General features: G+C 42.1%; 1 protein-coding gene across 1 annotated transcript in view; it reads left to right on the forward strand.

The window, feature by feature from the left end:
* Window positions 1–26,525, forward strand: part of GRIN2A (glutamate receptor, ionotropic, N-methyl D-aspartate 2A) — a 379,799-nt gene that overhangs the window by 217,283 nt on the left and 135,991 nt on the right. The window contains exon 3 of the mRNA XM_005871756.2: window positions 1,703–2,295. Coding sequence (XP_005871818.1) covers window positions 1,703–2,295 — 593 coding nt within the window. The remainder of the gene's footprint in view (window positions 1–1,702; window positions 2,296–26,525) is intronic.

A 26,525-nucleotide genomic window follows, 5' to 3' on the forward strand; every position in this document is an offset into this window, starting at 1 on the left:
CCATTCAGATAAAACTTCCTGTTCAGTGAGAGCCCACAGCAAAAATTATGCAGACTTGTTCAGAATTAAGATACACAGCTACAAAGTATTGTTCTGAAAGATATGAATGGAGTTGTTCACTCTTAAGACACACACACACACACACACACACACACACACACACACACACTGAAGTTCCCATTCCCATATTCGTACTTCCAAGTTTGTGGGAATACACGTGGTAGACACAGCATGCAAAATGAAAACATGCATGGCTGTGGTACAACGAGAACCCTTTGAGAATTTTCTTAGTTCCCGGGAGAAAATACATCTCAGTGTTGGTCAAATCCCGATTTGTTACAGCACAGAGACATACCTTGCTTCATTGGCATTTTTGCACCGTGGGTTAAGCTGATCTTCAGTGATCCCAAGAGGGCTGTGGTTTGTGTTGCAAAGGGTGCTGGACGTGGAATGAGAGCCTGAGTTTGGATACTCACTGGCTGCGACCAGTTTGGGCCTATTTCCCCCTGCTAACAATAGACCACCCTCTGAGGGTCCTCATGCAGCTTTGATGAGTTAAGGGGTGTGAAGGTAATTTGTAAATTGTACAACTGTATGTATCAGCTGCCTTTTCCAAATGGAAACTTGTTCTCGTGATTAGACCATAGACTTGGGGCGGTGTTAGACCTATTAGAAGCCCCTCAACCCAATGCAAGTTACCACCCCACTTTCCAGTATAAGAGCACCCAGCAGCTCCACCTTATGCTCAGAATAAGGTGTAAGCCTCTGAACATAACCCCTGAGGCCATATGTGATGGGGTTCTTGCCAAGCTCTTCAACATCATCTCATCCCCTCTGTTTCACAAACCGTAATGCATTTATCTGTAGTTCCTGGCACAGTCAATATGTATTCTCGGGGCTCTAATACCCTTTTCCACACCTGGATTCTCCTTCAACATTCTCTCATGCTTTTCTCAGTCCCCAGTTTATGGAAGTTGCTCTTCCTCAAATTCCCAGCAGATCTATGAAGACAGAGGCAATGTCTGTGCCTGCCGTATGTATCATTTCTCCAAGCTGTTTGCTGCACAGTTAGATGCTCGCCAAATATTTGTTGATTGAGCAGATAGATGTCCACCCAGCATTTATTATCCTCTTTATTACACAGGAGTCTAGATTTCAAGGGACAGAAATTCTACTACAATTGGCTCAAGTGAACATGGGAACTTGTTGGCTTATAAACCAACAGGTCCAGAGTCAATGGCTACGGGCATGGCAGGCTCCAGGTGGTCTAAGTGTCATCAGGAATCTGTCTCTATTTACTGATGTTGTTTTGTCTCTGATGGCTTCATTTCCCAGCCATAAGCCTGGGGGCCAGAGAGAGTTCATTCTGTTGGAAACATATGGACTCAAAGGGGCGAGGTGGATAGGATGAACTAGAGGAAAATGAGGAGAATAGATGATGAGATGACAGAAGTAACAGATGTTCCTCAGTGTATCAGGGCATGGGCTCCAACTCCAGGACTTCTCTCCTCTTTGTATTTTCAGTATCTCTTCCAGGGTGGGGTGTACAGTAGGTGCTCAAGAATGTTTGAGAATGAATAGATATGTGATTTATTCCCCTCACTTCTAGGAAGAAGCTTCTGTTAGCCTATAAAGACAGATGGTGCTGTATAAACTGCCTTCTGCCTCATCTTGTTTTTCTTTTTTTTTTACCTGTTGGCAGGATCCGACGTCTACCTTCTTCCAATTTGGAGCGTCCATCCAGCAACAAGCCGTGGTCATGATGAAGATCATGCAGGATTACGACTGGCATGTCTTCTCCCTGGTGACCACCATCTACCCTGGCTACAGGGACTTCATCAGCTTCATTAAGACCACAGTGGACAACAGCTTTGTGGGCTGGGACATGCAGAACGTGATCACCCTGGACACCTCCTTTGACGATGCCAAGACGCAAGTCCAGCTAAAGAAGATCCACTCTTCCGTCATCTTGCTCTACTGCTCCAAAGATGAGGCTGTCCTCATTCTGAGCGAGGCCCGCTCCCTGGGCCTCACCGGGTATGATTTCTTCTGGATTGTCCCCAGCTTGGTCTCTGGGAACACAGAACTCATCCCCAAAGAGTTTCCATCAGGACTCATTTCAGTCTCCTATGATGACTGGGACTACAGCCTGCAGGCGAGAGTAAGGGACGGCCTGGGCATCCTGACCACTGCCGCGTCTTCCATGTTGGACAGTTTTTCCTACATCCCGGAGGCCAAGGCCAGCTGCTACGGGCAGACGGAGAAGCCGGAGGCCCCGCTGCACACCCTGCACCAGTAAGAGGCGGCGCTTTGCTTTGTCTCTCTCCGCTTGGGATCAGAGTTGTGTTTTCGTTGCTGTTGTTTGTTTGTTTAAATACTAAGAGCAATACGTACTCATTGCTGAAAATGTGCACTGAAAATCAGGAGTGTTGTGTATGTGCGTATGGGATTATTTTGTTTGATTCTGCACTTCTCTCCCCTCTTCCTCTCTTCTACTCTCCTTTTTTTAAGGAACTTCGTATATTGTTTCCTGAAACTTCATTTTTTTACTTAACAATAGCCCATGAAAACTTACACTTGAGATCTATCTATCCATCCATCCATCAATTCTCTATCTATAGATATATTTCAAATATATATGTGCATATATATAGCTATATGTGTGTACATACATATGTATGAATATATAGATATGTGTGTCTGTAGGTATACATTTATAAACATACACATATGAAAACCTACATTCTTTGTAACTTACTCATTGCATTCTTCAATAGGAATATACCATGATTTATTTATCCAACCTTCAGACTGATAGAAATTTGGGTTCTTTTAGGTTTTTTTTTATTAGAAACTACACTGCAGTGCTAATCATCCTACGTGTCTCTTTATGCACATGTGCAAGTATTTCTCTAGGGTGGATTCCGAGAAGCAGAACTTGGGGGTCACAGAGCATGTGCGTTTTAAAATTTAAGTATCTACTGCCAGATTGTCCTACAAAGTAGCTATATCAATTTATATTCACACCAGCCGTTTGTGAAATCACTTCACTTCCCACATCCTCACCAACATGCTAACATTTGGAAAACTGCCCACAGTGGTGCTCCTAGTCCTTGGCTGAGTGTGTAGCTGAATTTCTCCCCTTCTTGTGTCCTACGTATTTCTATAGGGCATTGGAAATCTTGGCAAATACGCTTTCAAAGCTGCATTATATTCCAGCACATGGATGTATCATAATTTATATAACAACTCCCATTTTGGTGGACATGTAAGTTAAAAAGTATGTTTGGGAGAAGCATCATTGTTCTTTGTGGCCCATCATTATGACTCAGCTGTTGAGACGTAGAAGGATCGCACTCGTACACCCGTCTTGCATGCGTTTGCCTGCTGTTTGCTGATTTAATCCATGTCCAACCCTCAGATAATGAGCAGCGTGGCACCGTGATTAAGGGACTGGACTCTGGAGTGAGATTTGTCAGGGTTCAAATCTTGTGCCAACCACTTTCTATATGACTTGGACGATCATTGTACTTTTCTGGGCCTCAGTTTGTTGAGGAGCGATGACAACAGCACTTACTTTCTAGGCAGCGGTTCTGAACTTCATTAAGCATGAGAACCACTAAGAGAGCTGGTTAAATCAGCTTGCTGGGCCCCACGCTCTGAGCTCATTGAGAATCTCTGGGTGCATCCTAAGACTTTGTAATTCTAACAAGTGCCTGGGCGATGCGGGTGCTGCTGGTCTGGGGGTCATGCGTCAAGAACCAACGTGCTAGGTGTTTTGTGAGGATGAAATGAGGCGATGCATGAAAAGTGCTGCTTAGCACAGTGCCCAGCACCTGGTAATGACTGAGTGACTGTGAGAGTGATCAGTGAAGTTTTTCTGGTCACCAGAAATGAGGGTCAGCAGACTAGCTTGGTTGATGATTAGCAGAGTAACGCCTCTCTCTAAAATGATTCTGGAAGGTTTTAGGACTTTGAATCTGTTCCAGTTCAGGGATTATCTCTGGGCTGGGGCTGGAGGTGTGTGTATGTTTGCATGTGTGCATGTATGTGCGTGTGTGTGTGTGTGTGTGTGTGTAATAGGTGCATAAAATAGACATAATCCTGAACAACTCTTGAATTAGGAAATCATGGCCCTTTGAAATTTTCCCTTTCCCCCTCCACCCCCCTCTTTAATGATCTTGTTTCTACATTGCCACTTTCAGCATTTTAAATAATTGTTCAAATAGCAGGAAGGAACTGGGGGCAATCCGTAGGACACACGGGCGCCTCTCACAGAGGCAGGATTGCTGCCAGCCCAGAGACAAGCGCTGGGCTGATGATCCTCACTCTTCATTACAAGAAGTGCCCTGCAGCTGGGATATTCAGAAATGTATAATTTTGATGGAAACACAACTCAATTTTAGGGCAATTGAAATATAATATATACAGGAAAAGGAATTTGAGAAGGATCATTGGCAAGGCATTCAGATCTCCTTCCAGTGACCACCCTGAATTCCATTCCTAAAAAAAAATCCTCCTGCTGTGAAGGCTGTCGTGCTATTTCCAGGAGTCGTGCTTTTGAGGGAGGCAATTTCGGAGCTGATGTTTCAGCCCCAGAGGAGGAATGCGTCAGGTGTGGTAGGTTATCATCTGCTGCCTGGTGTTTAATGAAACTTTTCTCCATTTATGGAGCTCGTGGTGCTCACTGAGTGTGTGGGGCTGAAATCCGGCACAAGCAAGGCCCCGACCACATTTCCCCATCATCACAGTGCTCCTGAGCATGCCCGGGAGAGTGGCCCTTTCCAAGGCAAGGCGAGCACTGGGGGCTTAAGAAAGCCCAACGAAGGCGGTTGTTAAGAAAAGGATTAAGGGGACTATATCTTTCCATCCTCCAAAAATCACCCCTCCCACCCAATGGACCCTGTGGTAGGCCTGGTGTAACCTTGCCCCTCAGAGAATATACAGTCTGATGAGGACAGGAGAGATTTGTCTGAAGACAAACTCAGATAACAAGAACTCTAACTCCCTCTCTCTCTCTCTCTCTCTCTCTCTCTCAGAAAGAATACTATGGGAAAGTATGGAGTCCAATAAAATGCCCACCCTAGTACTTACCACAGAGAACAAAGGTTAACACGTTATATGTGTTTCACAGTTTTAAAAGAAATAAAACATTACTGATAAGGTAGAAATCTTGATCATACCTCTGTCCAGTCCTGCTTCTCTCCCTTCCTCTCCACGGGAGAGAAAACACTACAATAAACATCATGTCATTCAAATCCATTTACATTTGTTGTTGAAATATGTGCAACTTTAGACCCAATTTAGTTCTTTCTTAGGTACCAAATGGTATCTAAAGTGTTAGAATTTTCTTTACCTCAACCTTATGGTTTCGATTGATCTATGAAGATACATAGAATTCGACATATTCCTCTCAGTTGCTGTTTTGTATTCTGTTGTAGAAGTTACTTAAGCGTCTGCGATTTAATCACCCCTGTTGGATGGACATTTGGTTGCTGGATGGCTGAAGGCAGAGAACAGAGTTGGACCCATCACTTGTTCAGTGGAGCCCAGGTTCTCATGCCAATCTTTAAAAGTGACATTTCAACTGGATTAAAACGTCTTCCTTGGTAAAGGATCTAGTGAAGAAATAGCTCTCACTACCGCCACTGTGTGTGTGTGGGGTGGGAAGCAACTGGCTTCAGAAGAGCATCAGGTGCAGCCACACCTGATGGTTTCACGCTGCGTCACTGAGAGGCTCTGGGTCCCACTCCGACTGGTTGAGCACATCTCGGGGCTAGTGGTGATGCCCCTCGGTGGTCCTCATGGATATTATTCGTAATCATATGCACAGAGCTGGTGTAGTTGGGCTATGGCAACAGTGACTGATTGCTTACGATGCTGGACCGGTACAAAGGAGGGCTTGCTCTGGGTGATGTGTTGATTTGACTGTGGACCTGTTTCCATTTCTGGGATTCCAGAATAAAAAGAGTAGGGGCAAGGGGGAAATAGTCTTTAGGTTGAACATTCCTGGTTTTACAGAAGGCACTCTGAAAAGAGCAGTCAGCATTTTCCAAAGTTCAAAAATAGCTCAGCCATGTTATGTAACCTCCTCCTCGCTACTGCAAAGTTATTAAACATCTGTTCTTTCGCCAAGCACAGAGCTTTCACTGGCGACTCCCAGCGCTGGGAAGGTAAACCAGGACCTGTTTTGCTGGGGTGGGATGTAGGCTGTTCTGTCCAGTTCTGTCCCAAGATCTGTCCAGTTCACTGGTGGATGGGGTTCCCTGGGAGGCACTATGGCCTCGCAGTTAAGGGTGTGGGCACTGGAGCCAGGTTGTCTGGTTTGAATCCCTGATCAGAACTCTTCTGTTCTAATTCCTCCAGGTCTGCTTCCTCAGGTGAAATACGGGGATAAGAAAAGTATTTACGTCTTAGCCCACGGCTTGGCATATGGAAAGCAGTCTGTACATGGTTACTGTAATAGATAAAATGTATGTGCATGTATTCATGTGTTCTCCATTGGAGGGAACACATGTTACACTTACTGAGGAGGAGATCACAGAAGGGATAGCTAGGTGCATTTTTTAATTTTTTAAAATATATTTTTATTGATTTTGAGAGAAAGGGAGAGAGAGAGAGAGAGAGAGAGAGATCAATGATGAGAATCATTGATCAGCTGCCTCTTGCACATCTCTTACTGGGGATTGAGCCTGTAACCCTGGCATGTACCCTTGACAGGAATGGAACCCAGGACCCTTCAGTCCACAGGCCGATGCTCTATCTACTGAGCCAAACCAGCTAGGGTGGTAGATGCATTTCAGATCTAAATCCTCTTGCCAAGGGATTACCTTGGGAGGAATCTGGCCAGGGCGAAGAAGAGCAGTGTGGCATAGAGAAATTCACGGGCTGGGTAATATCACAGAATTGGTTTTGAATTGGCCACATACTGACCAAGTGTAAGTTCCTAGCCACTCTGAACCCAGGTTTTTATCTAAAATGTGTGCGTGTGTGTGTTATAGTCATCGGTTCTTATTAAAGCAGAATTAAATGAAAGTCTCTATGTACAACACTTCTCATTGAGCCTGGCTGGTGGTACGCATTTCACAACTGTCATTACTGCCTTCTTATTATTTTATGATAATGATGATAATCATCATCATCATTATTATTATTTTAACTGATACTGTTACACTGCAAGCTATGTACAGGCAAGAATGTGAGAAATGGAGGTGTATTCCAGTCTCATTTTTTAACAACTGAATTGCAACTATATGTCCTGTGGCTCTGATGTTAGTCGAGGGAGTAGGAAATGGAGAAGTTACTGCATAGCAAGCCAAATAGAAGTGCTCAAGTAGATCTATAGCCCAAACACGTAAGAAAAGAACATCTTCTCCAGGGAGTATTATGCATTAGTATTGAGGGAAAGTTATTTGGCCTTAACTGATGACACCTGACATGACCACTTACGTGTTTTACATTAACCTCTTGATTTATGCAGGCAGGCCTCTGCTTTAAGAAGCAACAACCTTGTAAATTATTACCCAACTGATAGGAAAGGAATGGAAGGTATATAAGTGAGAGTGAGTTTACTTCATATCCAAGTTACACTGATGCTTTTTTCAGCCTTTGTTTCTAAAGTAGTTGTAGGAAAAGTTCCCGATTTAATGACCCACAAAGAGACTGCACTAGCCTGGTTGGCATATTTTTATTTGATAACGAGAATGATCACCGTTGGTTCCTTTTTTGATGCCAATAGAAGAGCCTGCTCAATTGATTCTCCGAGCTTGACCGGAGTTAAAACAGGGTGAATGTGATAACTTTTTGCAAATATTTGTCTGTTGGACCACCATATGCTCCACAAACATTTCTGGCAATGACACCAGGCACCCAGGAGACCAAGCCATCCTGTGGGTCTGTGCTGTAAATCTGATTGGGTCTCTGGACTCAAGAACAGGGACAGGCTGAGCCTCCAAGAGATATGTAGTGAGAGAAGCCAGGGCATGTGCCATGCTGAGACCCAAAAGCATGTTCCATGGCACTCTGTTACTTAGTGGGATGTGAGTTTGGACAGTGCTTTGCTCAAAGCCTCTCCTTATCTGGGTTGTCCTGGGCAAGCTACTTCCCTGATTTAAGCCTTCATTTTGATTGCAAACAGAGATAATTCTAACCATAGAGGGTTATGGCAACATTTAAATGCACGCAATGCACTTAGCCTAACATGTAGGATGTAGTTGGCACCCTACAGGGGTTAATTCTGCTTCTCTGGACCAGATGCATAGCTTCTGGGCCCCTCGTGTGTCCTGCTGGACCCATGAGAAGTGGGCTGTGCCCCCTGGGTGTTCAGCCTGAGAGCTAAGTCAACAGCCTCTCGTCGGCGTCATCTCGGTTTGTGGCATCTCTCCTGGAACACAGCCTCTCTTTCTTGGCCGGGAGTCAAAAGCACCGTATGCCAGCCCTGCAATGCAAGTCAATCATTTCCAGTTGGCATCCAGTGAATAGCTTGACAAATGGTAGAAACCTGATGCTGGCAACTTGAAAGGACCGAAATTGGCCGTGCCTTCACCTTGCGGGAACGGTGGTTTAGGTTGGTTTGGGGTCATACAGAAAATGTAAGTATTGTTCAAATTTGCCTTAGTCCCGATGCAAGTCTGGAGGTGGAGGCCAGCCTGCCTAACAGACAGATGTATTGATCTATTTCCTTCAGGGCTCTGGGGAAAATTTTCATTTTGAAACTTGTTAATTTGGTGACACATACTAATAATTTGTTGCAACTCTCTTCTGGGAAAAGATAAAGCAAAGTATCCTCTTCATTACTCTGGTGCCCGCTGGTCGGGAGTATACTGGGGCCAGAGAGTGTTCATGTGTAAGCACCGGGCCAGTTGGGAGACTATGACATAGGCTAGGGCAGTGGTCGGCAAACCTTGGCTCGCGAGCCACATGCGGCTTTTTGGCCCCGTGGCATGGGCCACGAAGTTTCAATTGCACTGTACGTGTGCACCCGCACGTGGTATTTTGTGGAAGAGCCGCACTCAAGGGGCCAGTTTGCCAACCACTGGTCTAGGGGAGAGAAGATGGTGACTTGGGAGAAGTGGGTAGGCTCAATGCATGTTTCGGAGGTAAAACTAACAAGACTTGATAGATGACTATGAGACGATAAAAGAGATATATGATAATAATTTTTCACTCATACAGTTGAATAGATGGTGGTGCCTTTGACAAAACCAGTGAAGAAACAAATTGGGGGGAGTAAGCACACGTTTGAGACATCCATGTGGAGATCTCAAGTAGGAAATTGGAGGGAAAGTCTGAGGTCAGATGGAAAATACAATACACAGGTTTTGAGCTTATTGGTGGCAGTTACAGCCTGAGGATTGGGTGAGATCACGTAGGGAAGAATGAAGAATCAGAGGAGGGACCAGGTTCAAACCATGATGAGTTTCACATTGATTAGTAAATAATACCAGAGTGGGAGGAGAATACTGGGGAGAAGGAGTTGTGAATTTCAGCTCCCTTTCCCCCATGGAGACTTCCTAGCCCAGTCTTTATTTTGTTGTGGAGCCAGATCGATGTCTGTGCAGTGTCTGCTATATGCTAGACATTGTGATGGTACTATGGACCTTCCAAAGCTCTATAATCCATGGCCAGTGCTAACCTACCTGGGTTTAGTGCAACCTCGTTGTAAAGTAAAATGTATCATAGGATGAACAACTGGGAAAATAGAGTAGGAGTCCTCTGAGTCAAAGGGAACCAATACCATATTGGGCTGGAGCTGTGACATCGGTGGTGAGCCAAGCTTTGGATCTTAAAGATGGTGATATCTTAGAGATGGTGACACCTCAGGAAGGGGAAAACCTCTACTTTTTGTTTCATTTTTGACATGTCTGGGAAACATCTGCTGTCACACAAAACAACGAAGTTAAAGATTTCTCTCCACCACAAGAGAGGAGCATGGGGCCCAGTGTGAGGGGCAAGTGCTCAGAGCTGGTTCCTTTGCAAGCTGGCTTTTGTTGGCTCTTCTGGAAGAGTGTCTGTCTATGCACCTCCTCATATGTAGGACAGAAGCCCTCCTTGTCATCCCTTCCAGGTGGGAGCTACACAGCCAGAATGGGCCTCTTCACCTGTTCTCTGCCTTTGTCCTCTGGCTTCTCTGCTTCCCCATCTCCTACCTCCATGTGAGGGCTGCCTGCCTGCGGGTGTGACTGAGCCTGGTGCAGGCTCCCAGGGCCTCAAGGCTGGCTGGATCCCAGGAACGGAGGAGTCTCTGTTCATCTTGGTGACGCTAGCTGGATTCTGCATGGGCATGGGAGGCCAGCCACAGTTTTAGACAAGTCCCAGTGTTTGGTGAATGAATCGGCTGATCTGCTGATGTTTGGTGTACTCTTGCCCAAATCCCCATAGACAGTTTCCTGAGGATTTGCTTCAGTTGGTTCCAACACAAGGAATAAACATACACTGCTCAGCATCCTGCATAGTGGAGAACAGCTCTCCTGAGACCTGTGCTCATTTCCTTTTCATTTCCATCACAATTAATAAAAAGATGTTATAAATTTAATTACATTGAAATAATACATTATTATGTGAGGGGATACTTTGAGTTTCATAAGTTATATTATGGAAGTATATATATATTTTAAAATGTGATATAATAGAAGTGTTAAAGTTCTCTAATGCTATAACCTACCATGTAGTGAGTGCCTCCTTTGTGCCAGTCACTTCAGGTACAGTATCTTAAATCCTTAGGTATGAATTTGGATGTTTTCACTATAGATCATTATCAACTAATTCAGTTCTGTGATTGAATGATTTGATTGTATTTCCAGAGGTAGGGTGGACTTCAGGTGCAGTATGATCAAGGTTCTGGTTCTTTTCCCTGTGATCTCTTGACTCTCCTCTTTGGGAATTGTCATTTTTGTTCTCAAATGGCTTCCTTCATGACTTTAAGTTTGCTGCCAGCAATACCTGGGATAACTTCTATGTGGCCAAACTAGGTCTTATGCCCATCTTTGGACCAATGCCATATGCTAAATGGCTTAATTTGGACTCCTGACCCAATTACTGAGAAGGCAAATAGGATTAGGTTACAACAAACCAGTCCTACTCTTAGAACTGGGGATGAGGTAAGCTTTCTCTAAGGCCATAGTGTCTTGTGGGAGGCATGAAGGCTCAACCAATATGAGTTCTGTTAAGAAGGAGGAAGAGGGGAATGGGTGTTGAGTAGATGACCAGCAGGTCAATTATAAATCATAATAACTCATATTATAGATGAGGAAACTGGGGACCAGAGAAGTTAGTTAACTTGACAAAAGCCACACAGCTAATATAAAATGAAGCCAAAATTTAAATCCAGTTTTCTTTGGATCTAAACCCTGTTATACTACTTTCAGAAGTTGCAAATTGACCTGAAGTTGTTGTTGACTCACAGAATGGTTTTACTGTTTTCAAAATTGTAAGATTTCATGAAAAAACTGTATTTTTTAGCTAGTCTTGAAAAATATGAAGAACTGATGATAATCCCACATTCCTGCCTGGAAGTCTTAAAAGTTGGGGCACTGCATTTGGGTGCAAACCTTTCGCTCCTCAGGGAGAACCTGGGCATTGTGAATTCCCTCCCAATTGTGTGTTGCTGCTGGGAGAGGGGTTTATGGAGTGTGTATCAGCCCCTTTCTATTCATTCTGATGTGAGATTTTCTCATTCACTGGCTCTGTAGGAGTTGCTCAGCTAGTTTCTGGATTTCTTTCACTGAGAATTGTGCCTGGGAAGCTCATGTATATCAAAGGCTCCATGTGCAGCTGTAGATTCAGTGTGTCGTGGGAGGAAGTGAATTCAGCAGCCTCCTAGGTCACCATCTTGTACTGGAAGCTTCCTCCCACCTGGAGATGGTCAGCTGGATGTGGGAAGTGACTTCAGTTCAAGGAGGGCCGGCTCAATTTACCTTAGTGCCCACCTAAACCACTTACTCATTTATATGATCTCCATGGCCTCTTTAAGTATTTTATTATATCATAATATGTCTTGTGTTTATTTTATTAGTTTTATCATTATTTATAATCATTTCAAAACAAGAACTTGAGTGATAGATAATGGAATGAGTGATGACAGGAAATTTTGATATCTTTTAAAAATATATATATTTTTTATTGATTTCAGAGAGGAAGGGAGAGGGAGAGAGAGATAGAAACGTCGATGATAAGAGAGAATCATTGATCTGCTGCCTCCTGCACGCCCCACACTAGGGATGGAGCCCACAACCCAGGCATGTGCCCTGACCAGGAATCAAACTGTGACCTCCTGGTTCATAGATCGATGCTCAACCACTGAGTCACACCAGCCGGACAAGTTTGATATCTTACCTCCAGGGTTCTTTACACATGAGTCAGTACAACAAGATCTGAGGACAACTAGGTCTCTCTCTTTCCATATGCTTGCAGCTTCACTGGGCAAACAGCTGGCAAAATCACAGAAAGAACTGCTAATTTTCTGTGACTAGAGTCTCCATGGGATTGGAGAGGTGCCTCTAATCTTTAACTCACATTTTTCTCAAAACAAAATAAAACTGTCTTTTAAAGTTTCAGCTGGAGATGTCTGGGAGATAAGTCATCTGGGACTAAGGGTCATTTTATGTGGCCAAAGGTCATACATTAACTTCTCCTGTCAATTGACAGGTGTGAATTGGGGTTGCCTGTGCCTAGATGGCTTGCCCACTCTGCAGTAGGCATGAGCTTACTGAATTTCCCAAAGAGGGCTCTCACTTGTCAGATTAGATTCATTTATAGATGTTCTTCTAAAGCCGGAAGAAAATATTTGTTCTGGTAGGAGGTGGGGTGAGTGTCCAGCTTTTCTGCAATATCCTGAAATCTGTCAGATGAATGGCAAGTGATGGAGTCTGAACAAACCCATGTTGCTTGTTAAGGCTCACCGCTGAAGATGTTAGTTTTCCATTTAAACCCAGTAAAATATATGGTTCTAATCTGATTTTTTAGTGATTCTGGGATTTTCAATATTTGCTGCAAAAATAACTCTTGGGTGTGTAAATTCTAACTGCTAGGGGTATATTTGAGAGATTTAATGGTCACATTTATCTTCATTAAATTTTATCCTGTTGGCTTCTACTTTTGACCAAGATAGAGTGATAGGGACTGGATATATTCTAATCTACTAAACAAAGCAACCAAAAATGGGCAAAACTATATGACATGATTTTTTAAGACACTCAACAGCAGGCAAAAGAAGGTAGGAAATAAACTGCATGAGTCCTATGAATGCCCCATCTCACTGCCTTGAGTTTCCAGGCTGGAACTTAAAAATGGGAACCCAGGTAAATCCTGGGAAATCTCTGAGCTGAGCAGATGGAGATGAGTCTAGAACATAAGAGCGGTTGGAGTTTACAAGATCTGAGAAAAGTGACCTGCACAAACGGAGAACCCAGGAGATCTGCCTAAGATCCCTCTTGATTACAGAGCTGAGTACTGACCAATACAAGTGGGTGAGGAAAGCAATCAGGGCCAGGGAAAGGAACACCCCCAAAGATTAGAAGTAGCAGTGCTGGCACTCACTTGGGTCCAGGAATAGTGAGGGTTATTTTTGGTCTGTTCCCACCAGCCAGATTGGAAAACCTCCTGGGAGACTGGGTTGAGTATAGAAAGTTCTTGCCTCAATAATGGAAAACTGTTTGTCATTCAGACACAAGATATATCCTCAAGTAATGAAATCATGGGGACATATGGCTATTTGCTCAGTTCATTTTTGCTCAGGACAGTCAGGAATTGATGTACACACAGAGGTGCCTGAATGTAAGGGCATAAAGAATGGGTTTACTGACAAAATGAATAGAAAACTGGGTCCAGATGGGTGTGGGTGTAATTCTCCGGCAAGTCATGTTCCTTGCCATCATGAAAGTTTTTATGTGATGGTGGAAATAGAACTTGTATTAGTCAGGGTTCTCTAGAGAAACACAACCAATAGAGAAAGAGTGAGGATGGGGAGAGAATAGATATTAATTGGCTCATATAATTAATGGAGGTTGAGAAGTCCTAAGATCTATAATCAGCCAATTGGAGACCCAGGAAAGCCAATAATGTAAATTCCAACACGAGAGCTGGCAGCCTTGAGACCCAAGAGCCAATGTTTCAATTTGAGGTGTGTCGGGGCTGACTGACAAACCCTGAGCAATGGATGAATGATTGCTCTGACACATGTTTCTGTGAAAGAGAGGCTAAGGGGCTGTTTGCTTTAGGAGCAAATAGCCTCGATTGCCTGCCTTTTTAGGCTTTTATTGTAACAACAGCTTGAACTAAAATTAACCTCTAGATCAGTGGTTCTCAACCTTGGCTGCACATTAGAGTCACCTGGCAATCTTTTAAAATCCTGATTTCTGGGCCTCATCCTCCGGAAATTCTGTTTCTTTGTTACTAATGTTGTGGCCCCCACCCCATAACAAAGAAACAGAATTTCTGGAGGATGAGGCCCCCAGAAATCAGGATTTTAAAAAGATTCCCAGGTGATTCTAATGTGCAGCCAAGGTTGAGAACCACTACTCTAGATACAATCAACAGGGTAAGTATCCTTGAGAAAACACGGGCTTCTACAAGGTTGGGTTTGAAGATTAAACAGAGATTTTAGTAAAACACCCCGGGGGTTTGGACTAGTTTGGAAAAGTCAAGTCAGGGGCTGCCACCTTCGGCAAGGTCCTCCTAGAGGCCCCGACTTTCCAGACTTTCCAACCAAGTCCCATGCTTTCCCACAGAGGTGTCCCAACTCAAGGAAGTCAGGTAGCAGGAGTTCCCTCTCATTCATGGGAGGGTTATTTTTTTTTTCTATCCAGGCCTTCAACTGATTGGATGAGGCCTACCTCAGTGGGGTGAGCAATATACTTTACTCAATCTCCTGATTCAAATGTTGATTTCACCTAGAAACACCCTCACAGACACACCCAGAATAATGTTTGACCAAATTTCTGGGCACCTCATGACCCAGTCAAGTTGACATATAAAATTAAGTATCAGAGAACCCAAACTAAGATTTAGGACATAGGGTTCTAATGTAAGCTTTGTTCTTATATATGGCTGTAATCTTTGGAAAAACTAAACTTTTTTTGGTCTCAACTTCTTCATCTGTGTTGGGTACAATATCTGGAATTGAATCGCATGATATTTGAATAGGAAGGGATGCTGGAAATCACTGAGACCAATCATTTTAAAATATTTTTCTTTTTTGTACATAAAGAAGCTTCTGGATGCTTGTGCAATATTATCATGATCCCTAAGGTGTAAGTGTAATTCCAGCCCCTCTTTCCCCATTCAAGAAAACATTAGAGTGCAAGCAAGTGATGACAGTGAGTCTGCTGTAATTTATATTTTTAAAATAAGTAATTTATAACATTCAGATCAGATTTGTAAAAGACGTTATTAGTTGTAACTAATGATTTTCAACAGGGTTTATAACATCAAAATCACAAATCATGTCTCTGTGCTTTGTTACTGATAAAGAAACTGAGGCTGAAAAGACACAGAGTTCATTAATGACAGACTGGTTAGTGGCAAGTGCATGCTAAGAGCCCCATATTTTTTTCGCCCAGATCTTAGTGTGTGGCTTCCACTACCCCAGTCCTCTCCTTCTAGGTCCTTGGTGATCAATAATAATGTGATGATGATGATGGATGATGATGATGAACTTCATTTTATCTGTGTACACCAGTACCTAGCATAGCATGGACATTAATGAATGTGTTGAATGAGTGAATAATGACACTTGCTAGCACAGCACTTGCTCTGATCTAGATGCTATGTTAAGCATTTTTACATGCATTAACTTACTTTATTCTCACAACAACTCCATGAAATAGGCGGTATTATTATTCCCATTTTCACATGAGAAAAATATCTCAGAGATAAAAATGACTCTCCCAGGGTCACCAGGTAGGGTTGGGATTAAGATTGCCTCTCTGACTTTAGCACCGATCTCTGATTTTCTGGCTTTTCAGGGAAAGACGAGGCTCCGGGTGTGTTAGCATGAGGCCCTGGGAAGACTCCCAGTGCCGGCGTAAAGCACATACACAGGTCCTCCCACTGTGGGCAAGAATCATTTGTTTGTCTTTTGAGTTAATTTATCACAAAAATGAATGGGAATTTATTTTCTAAACCACAAAACCTTTCTGAAAATGTTACTATTCTCAGCATCAATATCAATTATTGTTATTGTCAGTATCATGGAGATTGATGTTTGGCACCACCAAGAATAAAGCAAGTGGAGGACAGAGGGAGAAGCTGGGAGAATTGTGATGATAATAGTCAAAAGCTCAATTGCATAGTCATCAACCTCCTTTAAATTGTTCTAGAATGAGTCCCTTCAGACTCTGTGCATCCCTGAGGAGGGCTAATGAATATGAATTTGAGGCAAAAAAATTGAGCAAAAATGTCAGCAGGGGTGTCTCAGTCATTCTGATGAGGCAGAAGGGAGGAAATAAAAGGTAAAAGAGAAGAGGGAAGCCAATTTAAATTTTGATTCTGGGTACAAACCAGGTCAAAATGGGGTTGTCTGCCTTGATTTTTAAAGTTTGCATTCACATATGCAGGGAGGCCAAACCTTTGGAAAACATCTACCCCTCAGTATAGAAGGTGGGGGTGGAAACCATCATGCCTCTGATCTATTTACAGATGTTGGGTTTCATAAATCTTCTGCTTTCGAAACAGAGTGTTTCTTAAATAGGCTCTAAGCCCTAAACACAGGACTGAGAGAAAGTGCTTTCTTCAACTGACTAGGTGGAAACAAACAATAAAAACAGTCCCCTAGCATCTGTTACCCATGTTCATCCACTGATTGCCTGGAACTCATTCATTTGTCTGTTCATTCACATATGCATTTTCATTTGTTTACCCCTTTGTGTATTCAACACTTATTAGTATGTGTCTCCTACCTGTAGTAGGTAGCAACATACCTACTACAGGTAGGAGACACACACATGATAAACAAAACAGACAAAAGCTCCCACCTGAAGCTCCTGTTCTGGTGGGGAGACCAAAAATCAATGAATAAACATATAATGTCAAGTTGGTATTGACAGGTGGTTATTTTAGATGAAATGGTTGAGAAGGTGAAGTTTTGACAGAAGTGAAAAGGAAGTGATGTGAAGATCTGGGGAAAGACTGTTCTGGGCAGGGGATCAGCAATTGCAAAAGACTGGAGTTGGGAAATTGCTTGGACAGATTGAGGAATAGCAAGATGGTTAGAATGGTAGAAGCAGAATGGACGAGCGGGACGTGCATTTGGAGAGGAGACCACGTTCTGTAGTGTTTTAGATCAGGGTGGAGGTTTGGGGTTTTGTTTCTAGTGCTATGGGAAACTATTGGAGAGTTCTAGCAGGTGAGTGAGGTAGACTACTGCAAAGACCCCTGAGCTTGCCCAGGCTGTATCTGGAGTCTCATTGTTTTTTCTTTCCCTTGTGCCATTTCATTTCCTGTTGAAGTTGATCTAAAAGAGAGAAGTTCAGGACTATTTGACATATGGCAAGTATACAGATGTGAGGCCTGGAAGTTCTGCTGCCATATTTCTACAATAGAAGAAATCAGACTGAGGATAAACGTGACTCACATGTAGGAAAGAATTAAGGGAATTGTGGTATGGAGAACCAGCCAGAGCCATGACCAAACTTCCCCTGAAGTCCACCTTATTATTGATCTTTTCGGATGTTAACCACCAGACTCCTTTCGTGGTATAAATTTGTTCAAGTTGATTTCTGCTAATGGCAACCAAAAGAACTTTGATGTATATGCATATTTGGCAGCTAATCTGTAGTATTGTACTAATTAGTTGATGTGTCATACTCTTTAAACAAACATCGTTGCCTTTAGTAAAGCCCAATTTGACCAACAAGGGGATATTATAAATAAAAGTTTTAGAAAGATTGTTTTACACAAAACAACGATGGCCCTTTAATTCCAGACAGAAAACTCCCTGATGGATCTAACTTGTGCTGTGTATATGTTTGTAGTTTTTGGAGAATTTCAGCCTATAAATCCACAGGTTTTTGGAATCAGATTCTAGCTTTTTCTGCCACTTATTAGCAGTGGGAGCAGGTAACTAAATACATCTGGACCTCATTTTTGTCATCTGTAAAATGGAGGTAATGCTGGTCCCATTCTTAGTGAGGAGTTTATGAGAATTAAATAGGCATGCAAAGCAATTAGCTCAATGCCTAGCACATGCAAAGTGACCTATGAACGTTAGTGCTTGTATAATAATATAATTCTCAGAATGACCAAGGAAACTGGGACAGAAAATGTCACCTCAATGGCAGGATTGCTCTGCAGAGCTTAATTGTGTTTCATTATCCTAACTCCCTGGGGCTTTCTGAAGGAAAAACAGACTTTTAAAAATTTAGAAATGTAGTCTTGCTATCTAAGACACTGGGGAGGAGGAGTGCTTAGAGAGGAAATGAGAGGGAGGCAGCGGTGACATTGTGGAGTAGAATGCATTAGTGTTGATGTTAACTTGCCCCTTAAATAAATAGCCACATGGAGCCATATAACCATGTCTTTCCAGGGGAAAATTTTTTAATGTAAAAAGCACTTGGGTCCTACATAAGGGTGAGATGTTATCATATTTTCAATAATCTAAGACTCCAGCAGTGATAAAGTGATCTTTGTTTCACAAAGGTTAAAATGCAAAAAGATGGGCATCTTAAAATTGATGCAGCAGAGGAATAGGGCCTTCCATGTCCAGTGCTCTAAGTACCTATAATGTAGGCATAACCCTCGTTTTATAAATGAGGAAACTGAGGCTTTGGAAAGGTGAGTAACTTTTTTGAGGTCAGGGCATTAGTGGGCAAGAGTCACAGCTGCATTTGTCCATTCGTTTGAAGAATTTTTTTTAATGTGAAGAATTTAGTGTATTCTGTCAAAACATGAGCATGGTTATAGTCTAATAGGGACTTTAGACAAAAATGAGAAGGGAATCAAGTAAGTAAAATAATGACACATTTTTAGGGCTGCAGAGAAGGAAAGCGATGGGGTCCTGAGATGGAAAACTTCAAGACTGGGAGGAGCACTTCTCTATATAGGATGAAGAGAGAATGTATCTCTGTGGAGGTAACATTCCATCTTAAGCTGAAGGATGAAGAACCAGACATGAAAAGAGCCAGAGAGAGTCATTCCAGGCAAAGGGAGGAGAGTGTGCAAAGTCCTGGAGATAGGAGAGACTTCGGTGTTTATCAGGCAGGGACACGGTTGAGTGTTTGAAATGCAAGAAAAACCATGGAGTAGTGGCTGTCAAAGGATGTTAGTCACTGTCTCACATCAATTACTTAATCCTCAAGAGGATAATTCCTTTCAGATATTCTGTGATCAACTCCATTCCTGTCCTGTTAAAGCTGGAGGAGATGCTTGTAGAGTTTCCATTTGAGACCTGGAGGTGGAGGAAGGATGACCTTGAAGGGTTATGGAAATGGGAGGATGGTGGGAGAAGAGCTGGGGGTGGATAATTCTGATTGAGTTGAGCCAACCCCTGGTCAGAGCCAGCTCCCTACTGGAACACTAGGTGTCTCTGTTAACCCACATAGCGGGGAACACGTTGTACTTGTCCTGGTATTTCGACGGCTCTTAAGGCTGTGCTGTGCAGTCCTGAATGGTTTCATCGTATCCCCTTTCTTCCCAACAGGAGGCACTTGAAAATAAGGGAAGAATGAGAAGATTTCACTTTATTAATATCTGCAAAGTCAGGGTGTATGAAAAAGCTCCCATTCCCAACCTCTTGGTTCCCTTGAGAAGTTGGGTGGCACTTTAATGTAACTTTCTATTTTTACTTTTCACAAGGCCTTATGTCATGAAGAAGCTTTGAGCTGTGTGAGAGAGTCTGTTAGCCACAGCACCATCATTTTGCCTGGTTCCCCTTCTACATTGCCATAATTAATAATTATTATAATAGTGTTATGTAGAGTGTTTTAGCTTCAAATACAAAATATCCTTTAATCCTTGGAATAATTTTGAGTCATATGAGATTATTTTCATTTAACAGATCAAGATGATAAAGTTCCTAGAGGTGATGAGATATAATCAAGGTCACACAAAGGCAATGACCTAATTGTAATGCTTCCAAGTCTAGAAGATAAAGGTTGCAAAGGATTGGAAGTGTGATGTTGTTCCAACTCTCTCAACAATCTCAGGGAGCAAAGATGTTGATAATAACAACTAATGGTATTTTTTTGTTGTTGTTGTTGTTAAACATATTTTAATTTGAAAAATAGAATACTTTTTTTTTATTGCTTAAAGTATTACAAAGGGTATTACATATGTGTCCTTTTTTCCCCCGCCCTTGACAATCCCCTGGCCTCCCCTACCTCCCAGTGTCTTATGTCCATTGGTTATGCTTATATGCATGCATACAAGTCCTTCGGTTGACAACTAATGGTATTACCACTTCTACAACAATCAGCATTTATCAAGTGTGCCTGGCACACTGTGCTAAATTATTTTTATTTATTAACTAGCTTATTCCTCACAACAACGCCCCAAAGTAGGTGCTGTTATTATCTTCATTTATTTTAACAGAAGAGGAAGTTGAGGTTGAAAGAGGTGAAGTAACAACTTGCCCAGCTCCCATGACTAGCAAGTTGCAGGGGTAGTTCACAAACCCTAACAGTTTAACTCCAAACCCACTTGTCATCACCAATTAAACTGTCTCTATTGATGACATACTTCTGATATTAATAGGAATCGCATTGCATTGAGCATATTCCTAGTTGTAAATCTCTTCTCTTGCTAGAAGTTTGATGAGCAAGATGAACATAGGCAATAAAAGAAAAATTGGAGCAATTGCCTTGATAAATAATCAGACTGTAAAGCTGCCATCATAGAAAAAAAATAGTTATTTTCTACTTTAATCAAAATGTTTGGATAGTTGCCATTCTTCCTAAGGAAAGGGGTTGCTGTTATTTCAGTAGATTCAGTTCCAGACCTTCCAATTTTGATGTGTTTCTTAACCAGTTGAGTCCTGGTTCCCCAACTTGTATTTTGCTGTCAGCTTCAGCTTCTTCAGCGTGCCCTATTCCGATCTGCATAGTCAATAGGATGCAAATAAATGGAAACATATGCATCGCCCTGCTTGTGGGAAATGTCGCTGTTGGCGGTGTGTGCCCCTTAGCTGCCTTTGTAGCTCCATGCTTCAGTTTCCAATTGAGGCTCTACATCTCCAGGGGCTGGTTTGACTGCTGCTGCCGATCCAGGTGGTGGAGCTAACATGGTATTAAGGGCAAGTGCATGTCATTGACTTCTCTTTTAGCTTTGGGTCTGAAAGCCCCTTAGGTTCCAGCTCCTTTCACTCTGGGGCCATTTGTACATCTGTGATAAGCTCAGCTTCTACCCCAGCAGATCATAGGCACTGGAAACTGGTTCCAGACACAGTGTATCAGGACATTTTCTCCTGCACTTTAGTGTGGTGAGAGGGACCCACATAGACAGTGTTGCTTGGAGCCAGATATGACATTGTAGGCAGGTGCAGACCTGTCAGCCACACAGCTGGTTGAGTTAGCTCTATTAGACAGTGTTGGGCAATTTTGTTGTCTGAAATAGACACCAGTGTGGTGGCAGGCCGCCCATTTGCCAAGTGGTGCCCCCGCTAGGCAGGTTTTGGTCTGTTTTGTTGGTGGTACATCTGCTGGGTTTGCCTGCCAGCATACTGGAAACTGGGAATTCTGTAAAGTTTCATTGTCTTTCTTGGCGTTTCTGTCCAGCAGAGAAATACTAAGACTTGCCATTTGTTAAAATGATGATTTGGCATTTTTGATCCCTGGCTCTACTTCAACCAGAAGAAATTAGTCTCTGATTTTATATTAATATTGGAAGTGTGTCATCTTTTGAGCAAGAATGGTTTTCTACCCCGCGTTAAAGCCTGGATTCTCAGGAGCCTCTGTTCTCTATTGTTTTCTCACACTTGATTCCAGTGCCCTCACCTAATGGAGTTATGTAATTTTTTCCTTCCTTTCTTTTTTCTTTTGAAAATCAGCAACAAGTAGAAAGAACTCCTGTGGATGAAGTACATTATTCTTCCCAAAGAAGAGATGGGAAAAATGTTTTCCCAAACTTCAAGCCCACACAATAGGACCTGCCTTCTACATTTTAAGCAGCTTGAAAGCCTTTGAGGACTGAGTTGGAGAATGCAAAACGTGACCTCCTAGTTAAAGGCAAAAGCTAAGAAAAGGGACCATGTACATCAAATAGCTCCTACCAAGGGGCGTTTTTATGAGTGAAGTGCAAATGAAGGGTAGAATAGGCTTTATTCCAGGACACAAGACCCAATTTCTGAAACATGTGAACACTCTTGAAATTGATTGTGTTTGCGGCTTAAGTGCAGAGCCGTTGAGGTATGAAATGGGATAACTTATGTTACACACCCAGCACTTCGCTTAACATATGTTGGACTCCCAATTTAATATTATTATTAATCATTCATATATAGAAGGGAGATGTAAGAAACTTATTTCAATTACTTCTTTGACAAGAAATACAAGATTGTGTAACTCATTGTAACGAATGCCTGTAAATCTTTACAAAGGTCCCTGGGATGGGATTTTATTCTGAAAACATTCTGAAAATTCTGAATTCTGATTGGAGAGAAGAGAGAAGAATCTGCCCATGTCTAATATATGTCTGGGGTGACACAAGGGTCATCTTCAGAGTTTAAAGGTTTGCCATCTGGAAATAGGAGTAGAATTAGTCTCCTTTGTTGCAATGGAGAACTAGAGCCAGTGGGTTGGCGTTCCTGGGAAATAATTCGGACTCAGTAGAAGGTGTCTTTGCTAAGCGCTTAGAGCTCTCAATGAAGCGGCTCTCTTAACTCAGATACTGGACACCTCCCATCAGATGGGCAGCTGTCTGTCAGGAAGGGGTTCTGCAGTGTGTGGTGAGGGTCAAGTGTGGTAGGAGGTAGTTCTGTCAATTTAGATGAATAACCTTAAAACCCTCTATGTGGAGACCGTTCAGGTCTATTGATTTCTCTGTCTTAGAATATTACCATTCACATCTGCTGAATAGCACAGCTGTTACTGCCCTTTAGATACGGGATTCCACAACATGTGTTCCTTGGCCCAGATCCCTCCTCCTTTAATTGTGCCCATTAATAACATGATAACTAATGATTATTTTTCAGTTACTCTGTTCCAGGCTCTTCACAAAGTGCTTTGTGTGCATTGCTCTTTTAATATTCACAGCAGCCCTATGAGATGAGGATTTTTTATTGAGGCAGAATAATGCGGTTATTATGTTGTACCTGTACTGAGGTACAACAATGATTTGATATTTGTATATATTGTGAAATGATCACCACAATAAGTCTAGTTAGCATCTAGACACATTTTTTTCTTGTGATGAGATTTTTTAGGATTTACTCTTTTAGCAACTTTCCTATTTACATCAGCGTATTATAAACTGTAGTTACCCTGCTGTACATTACACCCTATAACTTATTTATTTTATAACTAAAAATTTGTACCTTTTGACCACATTCACTCATTTCATTCACCCCTCCACCTCCCCTCCCCGCCTCAGGAAACAACCAATCTGTTCTCGGTATCTATGAGCTTGGTTATGTTTTTCTTGCTGTTATTGTTTGTTTTTGTTTTTAGTTCCACATATAAGTGAAGTCATACAATATTTGTCTTTCTCTGTCTGACTTATTTCACTTAGCATGATACTCTCAAGGTCCATCCATGTTGTTCCAAATAGAAGGATTTTAATTTTTTTTTGTGGCTGAAAAATATGTGTATCTAACATTTTCTTTATTCATTCATCTGTGGAAGGACACTTAGGTTGTTTCACGTTTTGATCACTGTGAATGATGCCACATCATGGGAGTGCAGATATCTCTTCAAGATCCTCTGTTCATTTCCTTTGGATGCTTACCCCATAGTGAATGGCTGCACCACTTCACATTCCCACCAACAGTGCACCTGGGTTCCCTCTTCTCCACATCCTCGCCAGCACTTGTTATCTCTTCTTTTCATAATAGCTGTTCTGACAGGTGTGAGATGATAGCTCATTGTTGTTTTGATTTGCTTTTCCCTGATGATTGGTGATGTTGAGCACTTGTTCATGTACCTGTTGGCCATTTGTATGTCTTCTTCTTCTTCTTTTTTACTTATTTTATTTTTTATTCTTTATTCATTAAGGTATTACATATGTGTCCTTATCCCCCCATTAACCCCCCCCTCCGCCCCCCCCCTGCCCTCACCACATATAAGCCTAACCAATGGACATAGACAACAGGAGGGTGAGGGCCATTTGTATGTCTTCTTTGGCAAAAGTTCTATTCAAGTCCTTTGCCCATTTGAGTTGTAAGTTTCTTACATATTTTGGATATTAGCCCCTTTATCTGATACATGGTTTTCAAAGATTTTTCTCCCATTCCAACAGTTGTTGTTTTATGTTGTTAAACCATTTATATTGCCATGCATGTTTAATGTAGTTTCACTTGTTAATTTTGCTTTTCTTTCTTGTGTTTATGGTGTCAGGCTCACCTTTCTTCCAGAGATGTTGTAGAAATGATTCTTGGATAAAAGGACACTCAGGATCCCTGAAAAATCTAATCTCTCAATTTAAGCTACTTTTTATATAATTTGAATCAACTCAGTTTCTATTTAGCCATCTACTTACTTTCTTCATTACTTTTTTTAAAACAGTTTTATATAACATAAAGTTTGGCATTTAACCATTTAAAACTGTCCAACTTGATGGCAGTAAGTATGTTCACAATGGGTAATCATCAACACTCTCTAGTTCCATGACTTTTCCATCACTCTAAACAATTACATATCCCCAAAATGAAAAAGAGGTATGCAAGCAAAAACTTATATAGGGATGTTCATAGCAGTACCACCCACAATAACTAAAAGGTATAAATAACACAAATGTCCATCACCAGATATGTAGATACATTTCTATGGTCCATCCATGCAATGGAATATTATTCAGACATAAAGGAATAAAATGTTGATACATGCCCAACATAGATGAACCTCGAAAACATTACATTAAGTGCAAGAAGCCAGGCACAAACCCCCACATATTGTATGATTCCACTTATATGAAATATGTTCATTGCTTTTTGTCGTATCTGTAAACCCCTCTGTGACATTTGTCACATAGTACTTTTTATTTACTGGTTTACTTTTTTAGAGATATAAAATTCCACCATAGTTTCTTCCTAGCAATGATATCTATGAAATAATGGGTTTACTAGCTCCATTTTTCAAATATACATTAAATTAAATTTAATTCTAAAGATAAAGTCAACCCATGCACCATTCCAATGCATCTATCTGTGCACCACCTGAAGTATGCTGATGACATTTGGGAAAGCAGTCTTTTGGTTCCTCTTGGCAATCAATTCTTTTTTTTTAAATATATTTTTATTGATTTCAGAGAGGAAGGGAGAGGGAGAGAGAGATAGACACATCAATGATGAGAGAGAATCATTGATCGACTGCCTCCTGCACACCCCCTACTGGGGGTCAAGCTTGAAACCTGGGCATGTGCCTTTGACTGGAATCAAACCTGGGACCCTTCAGTCCGCAGGCTGATGCTCTATCCACTGAGCCAAACCAGCTAGGGCTCAATTCCTTTTTTAATAGGATGCACACAGTTCCTAGATATAAGTTATCTAATATGGCAGCCACTAGCCATATGTGGCTATTTTAATTTAAATTATTTAAAATAAAATGAAATTGAAAATTCAGTTCCTCTTCACATTTCAAGGGCTCAGTAGCCACAGGTGATGGGCGGCTATCCTATTGGGCATCGCAAAGATGGGCTGCCACGTCAGGTATCAGATGTATTACATTTCCATCCTGGGGGAAAGGGCTATTGGGCAGCGCTGGCTGGAACTGGCTTCCATTCTTCCTGTTGCACTGGGAAGTGCCGCATTTCCCAGGTCTCGTGTCAGGTCAGCCTCTGCCTCGCCGCCTCACTTCCCATCACTTGTTCCTGGCTGACCATTCATCTCCCCGCCAGCTCGGAAACTGACCTACTTTCCCAATGTCGCCATGGAGGGCGTGGAGCCAGGCCACAGCGTGGGCCCTGCTCTCGCTGCTCCCCTTCCTGCTTGCTGCTGACCAGCGCTGGACTCGCTCCATCTTGTCACTCTCGCTCCCATCCCACTGATGAGGATCGCCTTCCACATCGCCCTCTCCAGCTTTCCTGAAGGGCCCTGCTCAGCTTCAAACTCCATTTTGTTTTGTTATGTAAGTGTGAGAAGACACCAGCCCTCCCTTCTCCACACCTCTCTCCAGTCTCTGGTCCCTCCTTCTCTGCCTTCCCCAGGCTTTTCCTTCTCCTTAACGTTGCTTCCTTCTTTATTTCTTTCTACTCTTTTGTTTTCTCTTTTCCTTCTTACTTTTTTACAGTTATTTCCCTGTCATTGTAAAAATAACTTTTTTTTTTTTTTTTTACAGTTGGAAGAAAATATTTGTATTCATATAATCAATGGATGATTTTTTATAATATACAAAAATCTTTTTTTTTAATTAAATCTTTATTGTTCAGGTTACATTTGTTCCTCT

This window comes from Myotis brandtii, unplaced genomic scaffold (assembly GCF_000412655.1).
Source record: "Myotis brandtii unplaced genomic scaffold, ASM41265v1 scaffold355, whole genome shotgun sequence".
Taxonomy (NCBI): Eukaryota; Metazoa; Chordata; class Mammalia; order Chiroptera; family Vespertilionidae; genus Myotis; species Myotis brandtii.